The sequence below is a fragment of the Anser anser genome, assembly GCF_964211835.1.
Source record: "Anser anser genome assembly, chromosome: 13".
Taxonomy (NCBI): Eukaryota; Metazoa; Chordata; class Aves; order Anseriformes; family Anatidae; genus Anser; species Anser anser.
Window position 1 is genome coordinate 15,782,247 of NC_139734.1, and position 14,827 is coordinate 15,797,073.

At 40.4% G+C, this 14,827-nt stretch overlaps 1 protein-coding gene across 2 annotated transcripts; it reads right to left on the bottom strand.

Moving 5' to 3' along the window:
* Positions 1 to 829: 829 nt before the first annotated feature.
* Positions 830 to 13,691, bottom strand: PABIR2 (PABIR family member 2). Of its 2 annotated transcripts, none has more exons than XM_083797210.1 (10): positions 13,139 to 13,691; positions 12,640 to 12,718; positions 11,252 to 11,308; positions 10,831 to 10,874; positions 10,698 to 10,752; positions 10,371 to 10,472; positions 9,021 to 9,109; positions 8,412 to 8,476; positions 5,452 to 5,548; positions 830 to 4,379 (listed from the first exon to the last, which is right to left on the bottom strand). In XM_083797210.1, exons 1-10 carry the CDS (start codon positions 13,252 to 13,254, stop codon positions 4,229 to 4,231), a joined length of 855 nt encoding a protein of 284 aa, XP_083653336.1. In that variant the 5' UTR covers positions 13,255 to 13,691; the 3' UTR covers positions 830 to 4,228. The 2 variants fall into 2 exon arrangements, with proteins under 2 accessions (XP_083653336.1, XP_083653337.1); XM_083797211.1 differs by having other exon boundaries at positions 8,412 to 8,473; positions 13,139 to 13,507.
* Positions 13,692 to 14,827: the final 1,136 nt, after the last annotated feature.

Here is a 14,827-nt window from a genome sequence, read left to right on the forward strand (position 1 = left end):
GAATAGCCCCTACCCTCATAAAAGTCTCAGCTGCTTGAAACACTTGTCTTTTATTTGAAAATTAGTTGGATAAACCAGGTTTATGTTTGGGGCTAAAATTCTAATTTATAGTCAAAGGAGTTAGTACATCCTTCAGCAGCTCACTGGATCATCTGGTACTTCAAATAATCCATTTTACAATAATCACCAAATTTGCTAAGAATTATTTAATAAACCTCAAGACTGAAATATTGAATAGAAGGCAAAGTCCCTTCGCTCTTACTAGGGACTGTTGCCATTTATATCACAACCTTGGAATACAAGAGGCAGTCTGTATAGCTCCAAAAATATTTCTTGGCCTTTAGTCCAAAAAAGCAAATGAAACTGTCCAATGACTTCATGAAATATTTGACCAAATATTAACGCAAAGCTTCTTTGTTGTTGTTGTTACGAAATTACCAGGAATATTTTATGCAGATGAAATTCCTCCATGAAAAACAACTTTTCGTCTTTGTTGTCACACGGTATATTACTCAGATCTACAGATAAGAATGTGGATATTTGCAAAAAATAATTTCCCAAGAGTTATCTACTCCAGTACACGCAGTCAGAGTCTTGAATCTGCCTAAGCCTGTTCAAGTTAACCTCTGCATACAGTCCCCAACACGGTTCTGCCTAGAGAAATCTGCCAAGTTGTAGTCTTGCATTTAAAATGCCTTCAGCATTTCCAGTCATCAAAATGAGTATTTTTATGAAATTTTAAAAAATCCCACCTTACCAATTTTATGTAGTATAGCTTTCCTTGTGCATTTCAAGAATGAGTTTTCCAATAAAGTCTGCAGGACTCAGATTTACATCCTCACCCACTGACAGTTTAATTAATTTAATTGTAGGAGAAAGTATTTAATCACATACAGTCAGAAAAACAGCCCCTTAAATACAGGCTTTTGGGCCCAATCTGAAATTCAATGAATTAGAATGAAACATGCATACTGCAGTCCATTTCCTGATTCAGAACACTTGATATTATCAAAACAGAGTTCCAGAGCTGACATATTTTTTTTTTAACCTCTCTAAACAACTTGTAAAATCCTTCCAGCATTTTAAGCCTGCTAAAAGAGGAGTCAGTATACTTCAGGTATAAAGGCAGTGCTAGTCTAGTTGTAATGAACTATACAAACATCAACATCGTAATGCTGTGCTAGTTAACATATTAAAAATATGCCACCTAAAATGCTGCTTGAATGACACAGATATCTGCTAGTATCTTAACTTTCTTTTCAATAGTTACAACATTAGAAGGAATCATCACTGGTGATTCTCTGCAGTACATGTGCATTAATGATTTATTTCAAAAAAGAAAAAAAGAAGGTGAGGAAAGACGGGAATTCTCATATTCCTGTTTAACTCATTATGGCAATTCAGCACAAGTAAGTCTGATGAAGTCAAAAAAACCACAAAAAACAGTGCTGTGTCAGTGGTTATCTGTTAAAGCTGACTACCAGCACCAGCTGGTATTCTTCCCCAAAGTGATAGCTAATTAGTTACAGACAAGACAGTTAATAAATCCAGAAATGCAACTTTTCAGTTTTAGTCAGATTGTGCTGTACTAGCCTTTACACTGCAATAAAGATCAATTCTGTAAGCAGCAGAAACTCACATGCAGTTAGGTGCAAATATCAACTATTAGAGTATTAGAAGACTTCGTCTGTTTAGTTTTAAAATGAGCGAGTGGTATTACAGTTGTGAGTGTTAAATACGGTCCTAGATAGGACCTATTACAGTTACAAAAAAGACATTTCATCCTGAAACAACAGACAAAGCATGTGTGTATTATATATATACATATATTTTATAAAAGAGCAATGCTTTCTGAAGAGTGGAGAATAGCCAGAACACTAAGAAAATGCTGTAACAAGAGCCATTTTTTGTGCGTTTGCTTTATGAAGCTTACATTCTAATGTTTACAAAGGGCAGCACTTATATAAGACTCTCCACTAACAAACAAATCTGGAATACATCAATTGTACAGGTAAGTCAGCCAAAAATAAGCGATAGCTATGCTCTTCTCAGTTGTAAGAAAGCATGCAATAGGTTTGCCCCTTCTGCCACCCCTTGTTCAGATTTGTAGATCACAGAACCAATAAAAGCGCAGTATAATGAAACCGGGGCACAGGTAACAGGTTGAATTTTATCACAGACTGTTTATCGATATTTTTTGCAAATATAATAGCAGCCTTCTTTCAGCATCAAAAAGGCAGAGAAGATACAAGCATGAATAAAAAAATAATTAAGCGATTTAAGACATCAAAAATTCAAGAAATAGCACTGTGCATATACAAATAAAATTAACATTCAATACTGTAGAGCTCATTTAAAAATGGCACCAATGGACAATATTTTACAATATGCACATTTATTTCAGGTGGGGAACTAATGCTCCACAGGTGAAGATGATAATACAAACGATAGTGCCACTGTTGGCCCATTATGGTACTTATTACAATTTAATGAAAACACTTTAAAAAATAATCTGGTATGTACATGTCTTCTGGAAACTCAACGGCTTCTTCAGAACAGAAAAAACTAAGGTTCTCCCCCTCCCCTTTTTAGCCAGACAATATTGCCAGAGATTGTGCTCACTTTTAAAGCACATAATCTTACTTTAAATTCAGTGCTATTTTCTTTCAAAAAGATCAGTTGTACTTTCAGATAACAAAAGCCATTATGTTACAAACATTCAAAAATGGAAGCTTATGATTCTGGCAGACAATGTTGCGTATTAAATACAAACCAGCCAGCAATTACCGAACATAAAAAACTTATTCAATCATAAAAAAATACTATAATTCATCACCACAGACTTTTTACATAGTTATAAATAATAAATAGCATAACACAGTAGATTACAAACGGATTTATTTTGCCCCGTTAAAGTCTTTAAAAAGTAAAATCTCTATTGTCTTTCCTCAGACTGCCCAAAGTACTGTATCAAGACTAGTCATAGTCCAAATGTAACTCCTTAGCCAAACAAATTTGCAGAGCTTGTATTCAATCTAAATTTTAAGGTCTCTCCTTACAAACTTACAAATCAAACGTTCACTTTGCCATTTGCCCTGCCTATTACAAAGGCATAAACGCTGTAGGTAGCAACTTCAAAAGTCACTGCGTAGGCTGCCACCTCACAGCGTGGTTCGGACTGCCCACAGCACCTTGCAACGGAGCACACACCTTGGAAAGGAACGCTAAGGAAAGCAGCATTGACGACAGAATCTGGTAAGCACTCTATAAACAAGCTGTACACAAAGGACTTCCCTCCCCCCCCCCCCCCCCCCCTCTGGTTTACATTCCATAATTCTGTAACAATGTCCCCTAAGGCACAAAAATACCTGTGACCTCAATGCCACAGGAGACATTGATGGTGCCATACATGTTCTCCTACACAGTAGTTTAAATAACTTAGTTATCTGCACTGTATGTCTTAGATCGAGGCATGGATTAATTTTCCTTGGCCAAATGTTGCTGATTATTGACCGTATTTTCATATAGTCCGTAGGACGAAGGATCTGGGGAGAAAACTACGCAGCTATTTCGATCACGTTCATTCGTAGAATATTGTTATTTCTTCACCGATGGCAAAAGTGGCAGTCGTTAGTTTTTTTTTTTTTTTTCTTTTTTTAATGTAATAGAGTGAGATTTCCAGACCCATTGTGGTCTCCTGTAACAAAAGTGACTAGCAGCACTAAGAAAATTTTGTTTTCTCCCTTCTGCAAAAAGAATTTGAGGCTAGTGGCTAAAGAAAAAAAAAAAAGCAAGAATAGTTTTACTTAATGGTTGAAGTGCCAGACAATAAATTAGTATTTTCAAATCCTTTCGAACCAAATTATTTCCCTAGACATAGTGACCACGATAATGATAGAAGTATTTTCCTAAAAATTGCAACACTAATAGGTAGATACCTATCTCGGAATCAAAAAGTGTATGCAAGTTCTTGAAAGCAAGAAGTTAGTATAATCTGAGCAGACATCTTGTTTAAAAAATAAATCCGCAAAACCAGACATTAATATGGTCTACAATGTCCATTAAATGGATAAATCAAAATCACTGGAAAGTTGCCAAGGATTACAGTTACACTAATTTTCCATGTAATAATCCTCATGTTAACGGTTCAAGGATCAGAGTTCGTTTCTCTGTACGAGTGTACAGTAAGGGAACAGCACAGCCAAACACTGACTCAGAACTGATTAAGTCACTTAGGTGAGAGATCATCCATCAAAATGAATGAAGAGCACGAATTTGAACACGTTACTGGAGACTCTGTGGTTATGCTGCCTTTAGTCAGTGAATCAGAGGAAGAGCCAACACTGCTGCTACTCCCATCAAGTATGTCTGAAGACAGGCTGAGGAAAAAGAAAATGGTTATTTAGTAACACAGGCACCATGAATTTGTCTACAAAGCTAATGTTCTTTTTCTCCTTTGTAGGAAAGATGTAGGAGACATATACTACCACTCAGTCTTTACTCCAAGACTGGCAGCCCTGAAGACTCCTTGTTTTCTGTAGCATGTTATATGTATATTCATGCTCCTTAAGGGAATGAGGAGCAGAATTTTATTTTTTTTTTAACATGCAGAATAAATTACTGCTCTGATTTTAATTGGTTATAGAAAGGAGATGACAACTAACAAGCAAAATCTTAAAAGGTTACATGAAAGAAATAACAAGAATCTAATCAGCAATGCAGCATAGACGTCATTAATTAGCTATTATGTTTTTAAATGTTACGTTACTCAAAGCAAGATTTTGAAATGCATTTTTCCTTTTTAAGTAAGGAATTACTCTGTTTGGATTCTGAAGTCTTGATACATGATTCCAGACAGCTTGTAAAAAAAAGATGCTTTTGTAATTTAGCTGGAAGTAAAATGAACAAAGTATTTCTAGGTCCCAACTCCATAGGTATATTGAAATTATAGTAATGCAGAGTTGATATTTTAGAATACTTAGTATCTGACTTCTGACAAAATATTCAGCTTTTTATGATCATAATACAGAAACGAGACAGACTTAACACTAAAAATCTTGAACTTGTCAATATGAACTATGTGACTGCAGCAACTATTCACACACACATTATCGAGGCATTCAGGTAAGAGCCAGAGATACTATACAGTCACTGCCTATGAAATACTGAAATGATGAAGCATCTTCAGATGAAGTAACTTCGCTAATGAACTAATCGGGATTTGTAACAACTATATTCAGAACAACAGTTTTGATACACAAAGTCCAGGCTAGTGTCCGCTCAGGAAGGATTGATCAAATGGACAGGAACATTATCACACTACAACATCACAGAATTCCCAGTAACACGTATATGCAAGCTATATGCAAAATACTTTTTTCTGAAGAACAGAAAGATTGGTATAGATGCACATTTCCCTGGTTTGGCAGTTTAGGGCACGCAATATTTTACCATGAACTGAGATCTGTCAGATGTGTAACATCTGGAGAAAGCATGTTGGTTGTTCCTTGAAAAAGTCTCTTTGGCTGACTTTCAGTTTCCATTTCACCTAAAGAAAATAGTGCAAATAATCAAACTCACTTGAGTCTCTGGAATGTCCATTTAATATTTGTCTATTGTAAGAGAAAAGTTTGTCCCATAATAGAGCAAGCTTGCATTTATGACATGGTTAAGTCCTCTAGTTCAGAGAACCAAGCACTCAGATAAGACATGAATTTTATGCTAGCTGTTGTTTTATCATCTAGTCCATTCTTTAACTAATGCTTTGGCAGTATCTGACAGGCTACAGTGAAAGATCTCAAAGACACAAGAACAGGCACTTGCTAAGTTCAGACTACAATCAAACAAAATAATCTAAAGCAAACTAATTACTGTGGCATAATTTTAAGCAAGCAGTTGAGATAAGGCAACTGACATATCCCAAAATCTGGAGATTAAAATTCTTAGTGATTACGGAAATAGAAATGCCAGCTTGGTACACAGTTTCGCCCTCCTGAGTACAACAAATACTTAAACGTATGTACACTTTTACATAAAAGCTGAATAGAAAAAAATGAGCATGTGTATGCATTTCCAATTACTCATCATGGATCAGACTTTGTACCTGTAATCATCTACTGACATTAAAAGATTAAACATGATGGGGAGAATTCATAAGGTCTGTTTAGCATAATCCGCCCTGAGAATGAGCTAGCTCATTAATAGCTTCTGCATAATAGACATTTTGAAATACCAAGAACTTGCAGATAACAAGCTTAAAAGAAAACCCTCTCAGCTACAATATACTTTAATTTTCAGCTTGGCAGCAAAAACACAGGAAACGGAAATAACTTTGTCTTTTTACCTACCAGCAGCTGCAGTGTCAGCTTGAAAATCTGACAGAAGCTAAGCATTTCAGTAAAACAGTATCTATTTATGTTAGGCAACAGAATCCTACTACCATTCATTTTATACAAGACTGATAACACCCCAAGTTTATTTCCTTTAGCACCCCCCCCTTTTTTTTAAAGGAAGGAATGACAACTTCCATCAAGCAGAATGGGAAAAAAAAGACATTCAATACTTGGTCTTATATGTAAGTGAAGAAAACGTAAAACAACAATTTAAGTAACACTTTCAACACTTGAAACTTCACAAAGACAAGGCTGCACTGCACAGCGCAATTAGTATTAATTCCCTATTGCAGTGAAATGTTCTCAAATGCTTGATGCAGTTAGGAAAATAAATTAGGTTCATTTGTACGGATTAGGTATTTTAAAATTAGGTAACATTTTGAACTATTCCTTGATATTTCCAGTAAAAACCCCGTATCTCCACCTTGTAGAAGATGCTCCACCAGAGCACACAGACAGGGTGAAGAAAGCCTGCCGTTTACCTGTTCTGTTTTTAATACATTTTACAATTGTACACAAGCTATTTTAAGTAAAACATCACAGCATGAATATCTACTCCCTGTTTATCACTGAGCTTCATACACTTTTGTTCATTTTTTAATGATTCTAAAATTCACAGGAATTAATAGCCAAGACGGTATTGACATCTATGAGAAAATATTTCCTTCTCCCTTGTCAATCCAATTAGGCTACATGCTTTATCTGACAGGACAAGCAGTCAGTCCTAAAAAAAAAAAGACAACTTTTCCTGAAGGCTAAATCATATATCTAAGTCTTGTAAAATAAAATGACATGCTTTTGGTGCATTTAAGAACGCATACGTAAAAAAAACAACAGATATCCAGAAAGGCTAAACGTAGCTAGAGGCACACTTGTACATGTTAATTTTACAGTTCCACTACAGCCAGTACAGATAATTGTTCTAGGATGTAGTTTGAATATCCTTAACACAGACTACTGTCAAGAAAGAATGCAGTTTTCCTCATTCAGGAGGAAACCTTGAAATTCAACAAAGGCAAATAAATGCAGCGTCCTGCACCTGGGGAAGAATAACCGCCCCCCCAAGCACCAGTACAGGCTGGGGGCTGACCTGCTGGAAAGCAGCTCCGCAGAGAGGGACGCGGGAGTCCTGGTAGACAGCAGGCTGACCAGGAGGCAGCAATGGGCCCTTGTGGCCAAGAGTATCCTGAGGTGCATTGGGAAGAGCACTGCCAGGTCAAGAGAGGCGGTTCTCCCCCTCTGCTCAGCACTGGTGAGGCCTCAGCTGGAGTAGCTCCTGAAGCAAGTCCAGCTAAGGGCTACTAAAATTATAAGGAACTGAAGCATCTCTTATATAAGGAAAGACTGAGGCAGCCAGGTCTGTTCGGCCTGGAGAAGAGAAGGCTTCACATCTTTACTCAGAGGGGGACTGAGCACTGGAACAGGATGTCAGGGAAAGCTGTGGAGTCTCCTTCCCTGGTGATCATTCAAAAGCCATCTGGACACAACCCTGGGTAATATGCTCTAGGGGATCCTGCCTCAGCAGGGGTGGGGTTGGACTATGCCACCTCCAGCGATCCCTTCCAACCTCAACCATTCTCTGATTCTGTAAAAGAACAACGATCTGCCCTGCTCTCGCCTCTCTCTCTCTCACCTTCTGAACTTTTATAGTAAAAACAAACATTCAGTACTAAGTTTAGAAGATACTGCGTGATAAGCAACATTCCTTGGATGATCTGAAGGGTGTGCACCGCACAGTGGTAACTCTTAGGAATGCCAGGGCTCACAAATATTCACAAACATTTAACGTGATGTGGAATAAAGTTTGCCTCTTTCAAGCAGTAGCTGTTTTAATGTTTTTCATTCTTGTATTTTAGACTAGCTACTTTACGTTATGTTTGTAAATTACAACTGGTAAATTCCAGTTCACCATGGACACAAGCACATTTTATTTACAGGAAAACAACAAAGAGAAAAATGTATCTTCCTGCTGCAAACCTACATCCATACTAAAGCATCTGACAATGTAAATACACATACCTTTTCTTTTAATGGGGCCAAGAACACTAGGCCTGATACAGTTGATTGGACTTTGACTCCTCCTGCTAGAGAAAACATTGATAGTAAAGGTTCCAAGTTTGAACACCACCATACTTAGCACCAAATCAACACAACCATATATCAAATGTTTGTTAAAGCTATTCCTGTATAACTGGAATGCTTAGGGAATCTGAATACACAAAGAAATGTTGCCTATTAGAGCAGATCATCTGCCATAGAAAATTTGTTGAAGTTTTCTATGGTCTTCTCCTTCTCTTAGTACATGCTCACTTCAAGCCATCTCTATCTTCAGTATAATATCTACATAAAATTGACATAGTGACAAATTAATGAAGCTCACTTGAAGGACCAAGGAATTTCCTCACAAGATACAAAGTCTAGTTTAAAGTTGACTCAGATTCTTGTAAGAACACTCATGTAAAGCTACTGTTGGTAAAGAATGAACTTGCAGAGCATTTTTACATGGTAATGCTTCAGCTATTCTAAAAATGAAGCCTCTTTTAATGCTTTGGCATCAGCATTAACTATCTTTATGCTAGCCTTGGAATTTAAGCCAATGTATACCTGTTGTTTTCAGAAGTTACTTACTTGGAGAATCGCCTTGTTGGACTGGGAATAGGACTTGGAGGTAATCCATTACTGCTCACAAACATTTGCAATGATGGTGAAAAACATTGCTGCAGAATAAATTACATAAAGATGATTCAGAATTCCCTTTTAAATACTTAAGTGTCACTCCCCCAATCAAAATACCCCCAATTAAAGAAAACCTAGTAACAGAATAAGGCAGAAATGATTAAACACAATCTTAGAGGAATTAAACTTAACTTGCAGAAATACACTGGCTAATGCAATACTGCTCAGATTAATCTGAAATTCAAAACCATATGAAATCCAAAATATTTAAATAGACTGTTTTCTAAATAAAACTGTTGCTTCTGTTCTTCCCTTTACAGTTAGAAATAGCAGTACAGTACTCAGGACTTACTTTTTTCCAAGACATTTGTTATGCAAACCAGCTGAGTTTACTCAAAATATCTGAAAATACCTGAAAATTTAACACAATCTGCCAGAGCAGAACAGACTATTTAGCTCTGTGATCCTGTAGCTTATTTGATCTTAGCCCGTGAATACCCAAAGCTAAGCACACAAATATTTCTGTCAAGTTCACTATTACTATACAGTTCCTATTCCAAAGGTACAGGATGAGCTTCCAGCACTAGTGTTGTACTAGGAACAGGACTGCAATAAAACAATAGCAGTACAAAAGCAGAACCACAAAAAAAGGCTGAGAACAAGGTCAGGCAGCCCACCGTTAAACACAGTTACCATTTTTTCTGTGCTAACATTTCAGTTTTCCCATCCTTACTGAAAAAAGCAGTTTATCCAAGATTCACCTTTTTCCTTTTCCAGCATTTGCTATCAGTCTTCAGTGCAAATTAAGCATGCCCAAATTTGAGCTGAGTCCTTCAGTGAGTTTATGCCTTCCTTTCCATAGCCAATATATTACTCCTCCTCACCACACAGATTTGCAGCTTCTGATATTTGCCTACTCTCTTCCTTTCCACATACAATACGTTCAGATTTTGGTGCTTCTTCCCCAGCATGCCCCAATTACGCAGTTGAAGATCATGTCCGTATATGATTACTACAATGACCTCTTCTAGCTTCCCCGGAACCAGAATCCTAACCACCCAAACATTACACAAATAGAATCAAGTGAAAACATGCAGTGTGAAAGAAATAGCACACTGCTTAAAACTCTGCAGGCTCTAAGATAAGCATCTGATTCTTAGAAAACAGTAATATGTGGATTTGGGTTGGGTTTTGTCATTGCTGGTTTTTAAACTGTCAGCCTGTGAAGTTTCACATCTTCACAGTTCACCTTCACTGAAAATTCTAAAATGTGTTTTCTGTTTGGTGTTTCACTTATCCTACCTTTCCTATTCCTCTTGTAGGCGAAGGTGCCGGCGAAACTGGAATGAAGTCTATTCTCTTTGGGGAGGAAGATTTCTCAGACTTGTCCAAGTCATTGTCACTCTGTAAATACAAAAGTTTCACACTTCACAGTTGCACGAGACATTACCTTAGAATCCAAGCTACAACCTTCCATGGAAAGTTGTTAGGCCAAGTACGCAAAAGAGCTAAAACAGATGAACTTCAGTTTATCTCAGATTATTTCCACAGTTACTCCTCTCTTTCCCTTAAATTCATCAGTTGAGTGTAGAAGTGGAATTAAATATGAAACATCTATAAAGAGATTACCAGGCTCAAGCTTTCCTCCCATGATTGGCTTATCTGCATTGCTGTTTGCACTTCCCTAGAATACAAAAAATCCCATCAGTAGCTACAAAGAGGATAACTGACTATTTTATCATCTTGTTTCAATAACACTCACCTTTCGTGTGCAGTTTCTCTGTTCATTAAATCCACTCCTTCTTCCTGCAGGAGATAAACATTCCAAGTTTTTCTATAACATCTGTTCATCACAGGTACTTAGAATAATACTCATGATTCAGTAATTTGCTTTTAGAATTGAAATATGGACAGTAGGAGCTCTCCAGAAAGAAGAACAGCTACAAACCTACCTCAGCATTTCTCTTAAGGAAACAGCACTCCAAAAATGCAAGGTAGTTGAAACGTGACAACAATAAGCCTTGCAATGACACTTCCATGTTGAAATTAAATCTTTTTTAGCTCTGTTTCCTCTAATACTTGAAAAACTCAATAGGAAAGAAACTCACATTATATAAGTATTTCAGTATTATCTAAATGCTTTTTATTCTGTTACTAAATATATAGTTAAAAACCTCACTTACCCTTCTGATCTGATGAAGTCGACTACTAGGAATACGAATGGGAGATGATGACAGCAACTGAAAAAAAGTGACAGCCACCATGATTAAATCGCAAACCAACAGCTTGCATCCACCCTTACACCTACATTTTTGTTGAATTAAAAATGAGCTGTACAACTACATGTGGATGACTCAAATAATGTTGCAAAATGAAAACACTGACCTTCAAAAGAAAAGACTAGTTTTACTATTTACAAATTCATTCTGTCACTCTGCAAGCGGTGCTGATCTCAGAGTTGCATGCTCTTAGTATCTCAAGTGCAGAAACGGCTGTACGTGCCATTTAAGCAAGAGAGGGATTATAAATGAAACTGAGAATATTATTTAATTCCCTACTGTCTAGAACAAGATGACAGACCCCTGTACTAACTTACTCAACCAGCTCACTTTTATAGAGCGTTTCAGCTCCGTCTTCAACAGCATTCTGTAAACCTTTACTTTTGCAATTGCAAAGGATCTTATGCATCTAATCCCTCTGAACCTTTGGCTAGTGCCACATACAAACAGCCAACAGTTCTCACTCAGGATGCCCATGCGTCTGTCTACCTGACACCTACTATTTGAGTTCCAAAGTTCTGGAGTCTGCTTTTAAACATACCTCGTAACAAAAGACTTTGAACTAAAACTCCATCTCATTTTTTCTGAACAAGATAAAAAACACAGAAGTAACACGTATTTTAGGACTTCACATTCCACAGGTTTTGAGAAAAGCAATTTAATTTTCACTACCCTTGGGTGAGAGAGAAAAAAAAAGAGCAGAAGAGAGCACATAGCTGAGCACAAGCTGACAATAAAGAAAGGGAGAAAAGTGAAATGTAACATCTTTGAAAAATCAAGTAACTGCACTACTGTACCCTAACAGATTTATAACAGGGGGCAGAATATCACCCAGGATATAAAACTCTTCTTCATGTGATTCTCTGATGTCTAGTGTCCAGCCTTTGCAAAAAAAAAAAAAAAAAAAAGTGGCCTCATGAAAAAGACAGGTCAATGGAGTATTGCAAATCCCTCTCTTCCGTTTTTACAACAAATTAAAAGAACCATTCAAGACTTTCAATTGTTATAGCAGTTTTCTTTTCCTATCCATGTTCAGGTCCAAATTAACATTAAGATGGTACTTAATACCAGAAATCACTCATGGCTCCAGATATTGTTCCGTTCTTGGGTATATACAGCTAATGCACAAGCGTTATTTTATTGTAGGCAGTAGCTGCAGGTGAAAAATGCATATTCTGCACTCTGGAATCTTGCTCTGACGCTTAGCGCAAACACAAATCAAGTTTAACTTCATTTCTCCAGCCCAATTACTTCTTGTTAGGTGTAAACAAAACATGCTTAAGATTCCTTACCATACTGTGACGGCTCATAACTGTTGTACTGTTCCTGCGAGTTCGCAACACGTAAGGCTGAAAAACCTGCGAGTTGTCACTGCAGGAAGAAAAAAAAAAAAAAAGGCTTTGTGAGCAGCCTTCTAAGCTGTGCTTTCCTTAAAACTACGCAGTGCTACAGTACATACTCCCATCTCCAGTGCACGGCAAACATCCATTTTACTTCTACAGCTACACCGCCGTACCGAAGGCGGCTGGCTAGCGCTTCTCCTCGCCGGCCCACGGAGCTGTGCCGGGCACTGCTCTGCAGCTACCAGAGCAGACGCGCCCCTCGCACTGCCAGGGCCGAGCGAGGCATCTCGGAGGCCTCCGGCGCGCCCCAGCCACCACGCAGGGCGCAGGGCGGGCTGGGGCCGGCACCAGGACCCCGCGGGCCCCGGGACGCTCCCAGGACGGCCGAGGGCTCCGGGCCCGGGCCCCGCAGAGCGGAGCGGTGCGGGCCGGGCCGGGCCGCGCTCACCTGAGCCCGTGGATGAGGGGGGCGCTGTTGGATCTCCTCAGGCCGCCCCCGTCGCTCGGGGCCGCGGCGCTCCCCGGCGGCAGCTCCAGGTCCAGCTCCATTTTCTCCTGAGCCATCGCGGCTCCGGCCCCGGCCCCGCCTGCGGCTCGTCCCGCTCCGCCGCGACGCCCATTCACTGCCGGCGCCCGCCGCGGCTCCTCATCTCGCGCCGCCGCCGCCGCTCCCCACGGCGCGGTGCGGCCGCCCCTACAGGCCCCGCGAGCGGCGCCGCGGGCAGGGGCCGGGGGCGCGCCGGGCCCGCCGAGGGGGGCGGCCCCAGCAGCGCCCCATGCCGGGGGCAGCCCCTACAGGCCCCTATAGGCCCCTTCCCGGCCCCGCGGCTCCCGGGGCCGCCGCCGCCTGCGGACGGGACGGGACGGGACAGGCGCGGAGGGCAGGGCACGGGAGCGGAGCGAGCGCCTCGGGCCCGACGCCCCCCGCAGCCCCAGCGCCGCCGCCCAGCGCGCATGCGCGGGAGGCAGGGCGGGGGCACAGCTCCCAGCTAACCGCCCGCCGCGGCGCACGCGTCCCGCCGCCGCTACCGCGCATGCCCACGGGAGCCGAGTCGGGCCCGAGCCCCGGCTTCGGCTCCGCTCGGGCTCCCGAGAGTCTCCGGAGCGGGAGCGCGCGCCGATTGGCCGCCGGGGCGGGGCGTGTGTTTGAAATGGGCCAATGGGCGGCGGGGCGGTGGCTGCGGCACGCGGGAACGCGGCGTGGGGGGCCGCGGGTTCGAATCCGGCGGTGGTCGGGCCAGGAGGGGGAGGCAGCACGGGGAGGGCCTCGCAGGGTTGACCGGCTTTGGGTCCTCTCTGTCCGCAACTTGAATCGCGCTGCCTTTTCTGGTCGGTCCCGAGTTTTGTTGTGCTGCTAAGGAATGTGATGTTTTTGATGAGTAATGAGAATGTGAACGTCTGCGCTGCCTCCAGAGACGTAGCACAAAGGTCACTCGGAGACAAGCAATTCCCATTCTTGGCTGTGTTTAAGCTTGGGACTGACCTTTCTCACTCAATTCCAAGCGCTTAAAATATTTCAGTTTGTGTTTTCTGATTGCTTTTTATTTTTTAAATATCTGTCTGTAATAACAGCTGCAATATACGCGTTTGTCTCTTCACGGTCCTTAACAGCATCGCATTCCAAAAAGTTTTTATTTCTTCTGGGAAATAGCTATTGTTTTTTTTTTTTTTCCAAGAGCGTTAGGCATAGAAAAAGGTGGTATGGAAAACTTTAAGTTCTTGCTATTTCAACTTTAAGTGGAAATATGGCTGCATAAATTATTCTGCTACTTGAAAAGGACTGAATGTAGATGATCTTAGATAACTGAGTACAACTGTCCATACAGTGTGCTATTTATTAGGTACCTGCTTGCATTTTTTGTCAATAAAGACTGAATCAAATGCTTTCCATTGTTCTGCGCTCAATGCAGGACTCTAATCAACTGTTTTTGTTGAAGTTTAGTATTTCTTGTGTTATACTGATGCTATTGAAGAACTTTGTGCCTACTGTGTATCTGAGATGACTTAACAGGGCCCACACATAGTACACTTAGAGTATTTTCAAGCTTTATCAATATGCTTCTATTGAAAAACGTGGAGACAAAGTTCCCTGCCTTGTATAATTGCAGAAGGAAAACCTTTTACAGCCTTGTGCCAC

Excerpts from the sequence above, each read along its gene's own strand:
- PABIR2 (XM_083797210.1), bottom strand. The coding sequence starts at position 13,254 with ATGGCTCAGGAGAAAATGGAGCTGGACCTGGAGCTGCCGCCGGGGAGC. Across the intron at positions 10,473-10,697 it reads GGGAGGAAAGCTTGAGCCTG|AGTGACAATGACTTGGACAA; the intron begins GTAATCTCTTTA and ends TTGTATTTACAG. Across the intron at positions 5,549-8,411 it reads TGGCCCCATTAAAAGAAAAG|GTGAAATGGAAACTGAAAGT; the intron begins GTATGTGTATTT and ends TATTTTCTTTAG.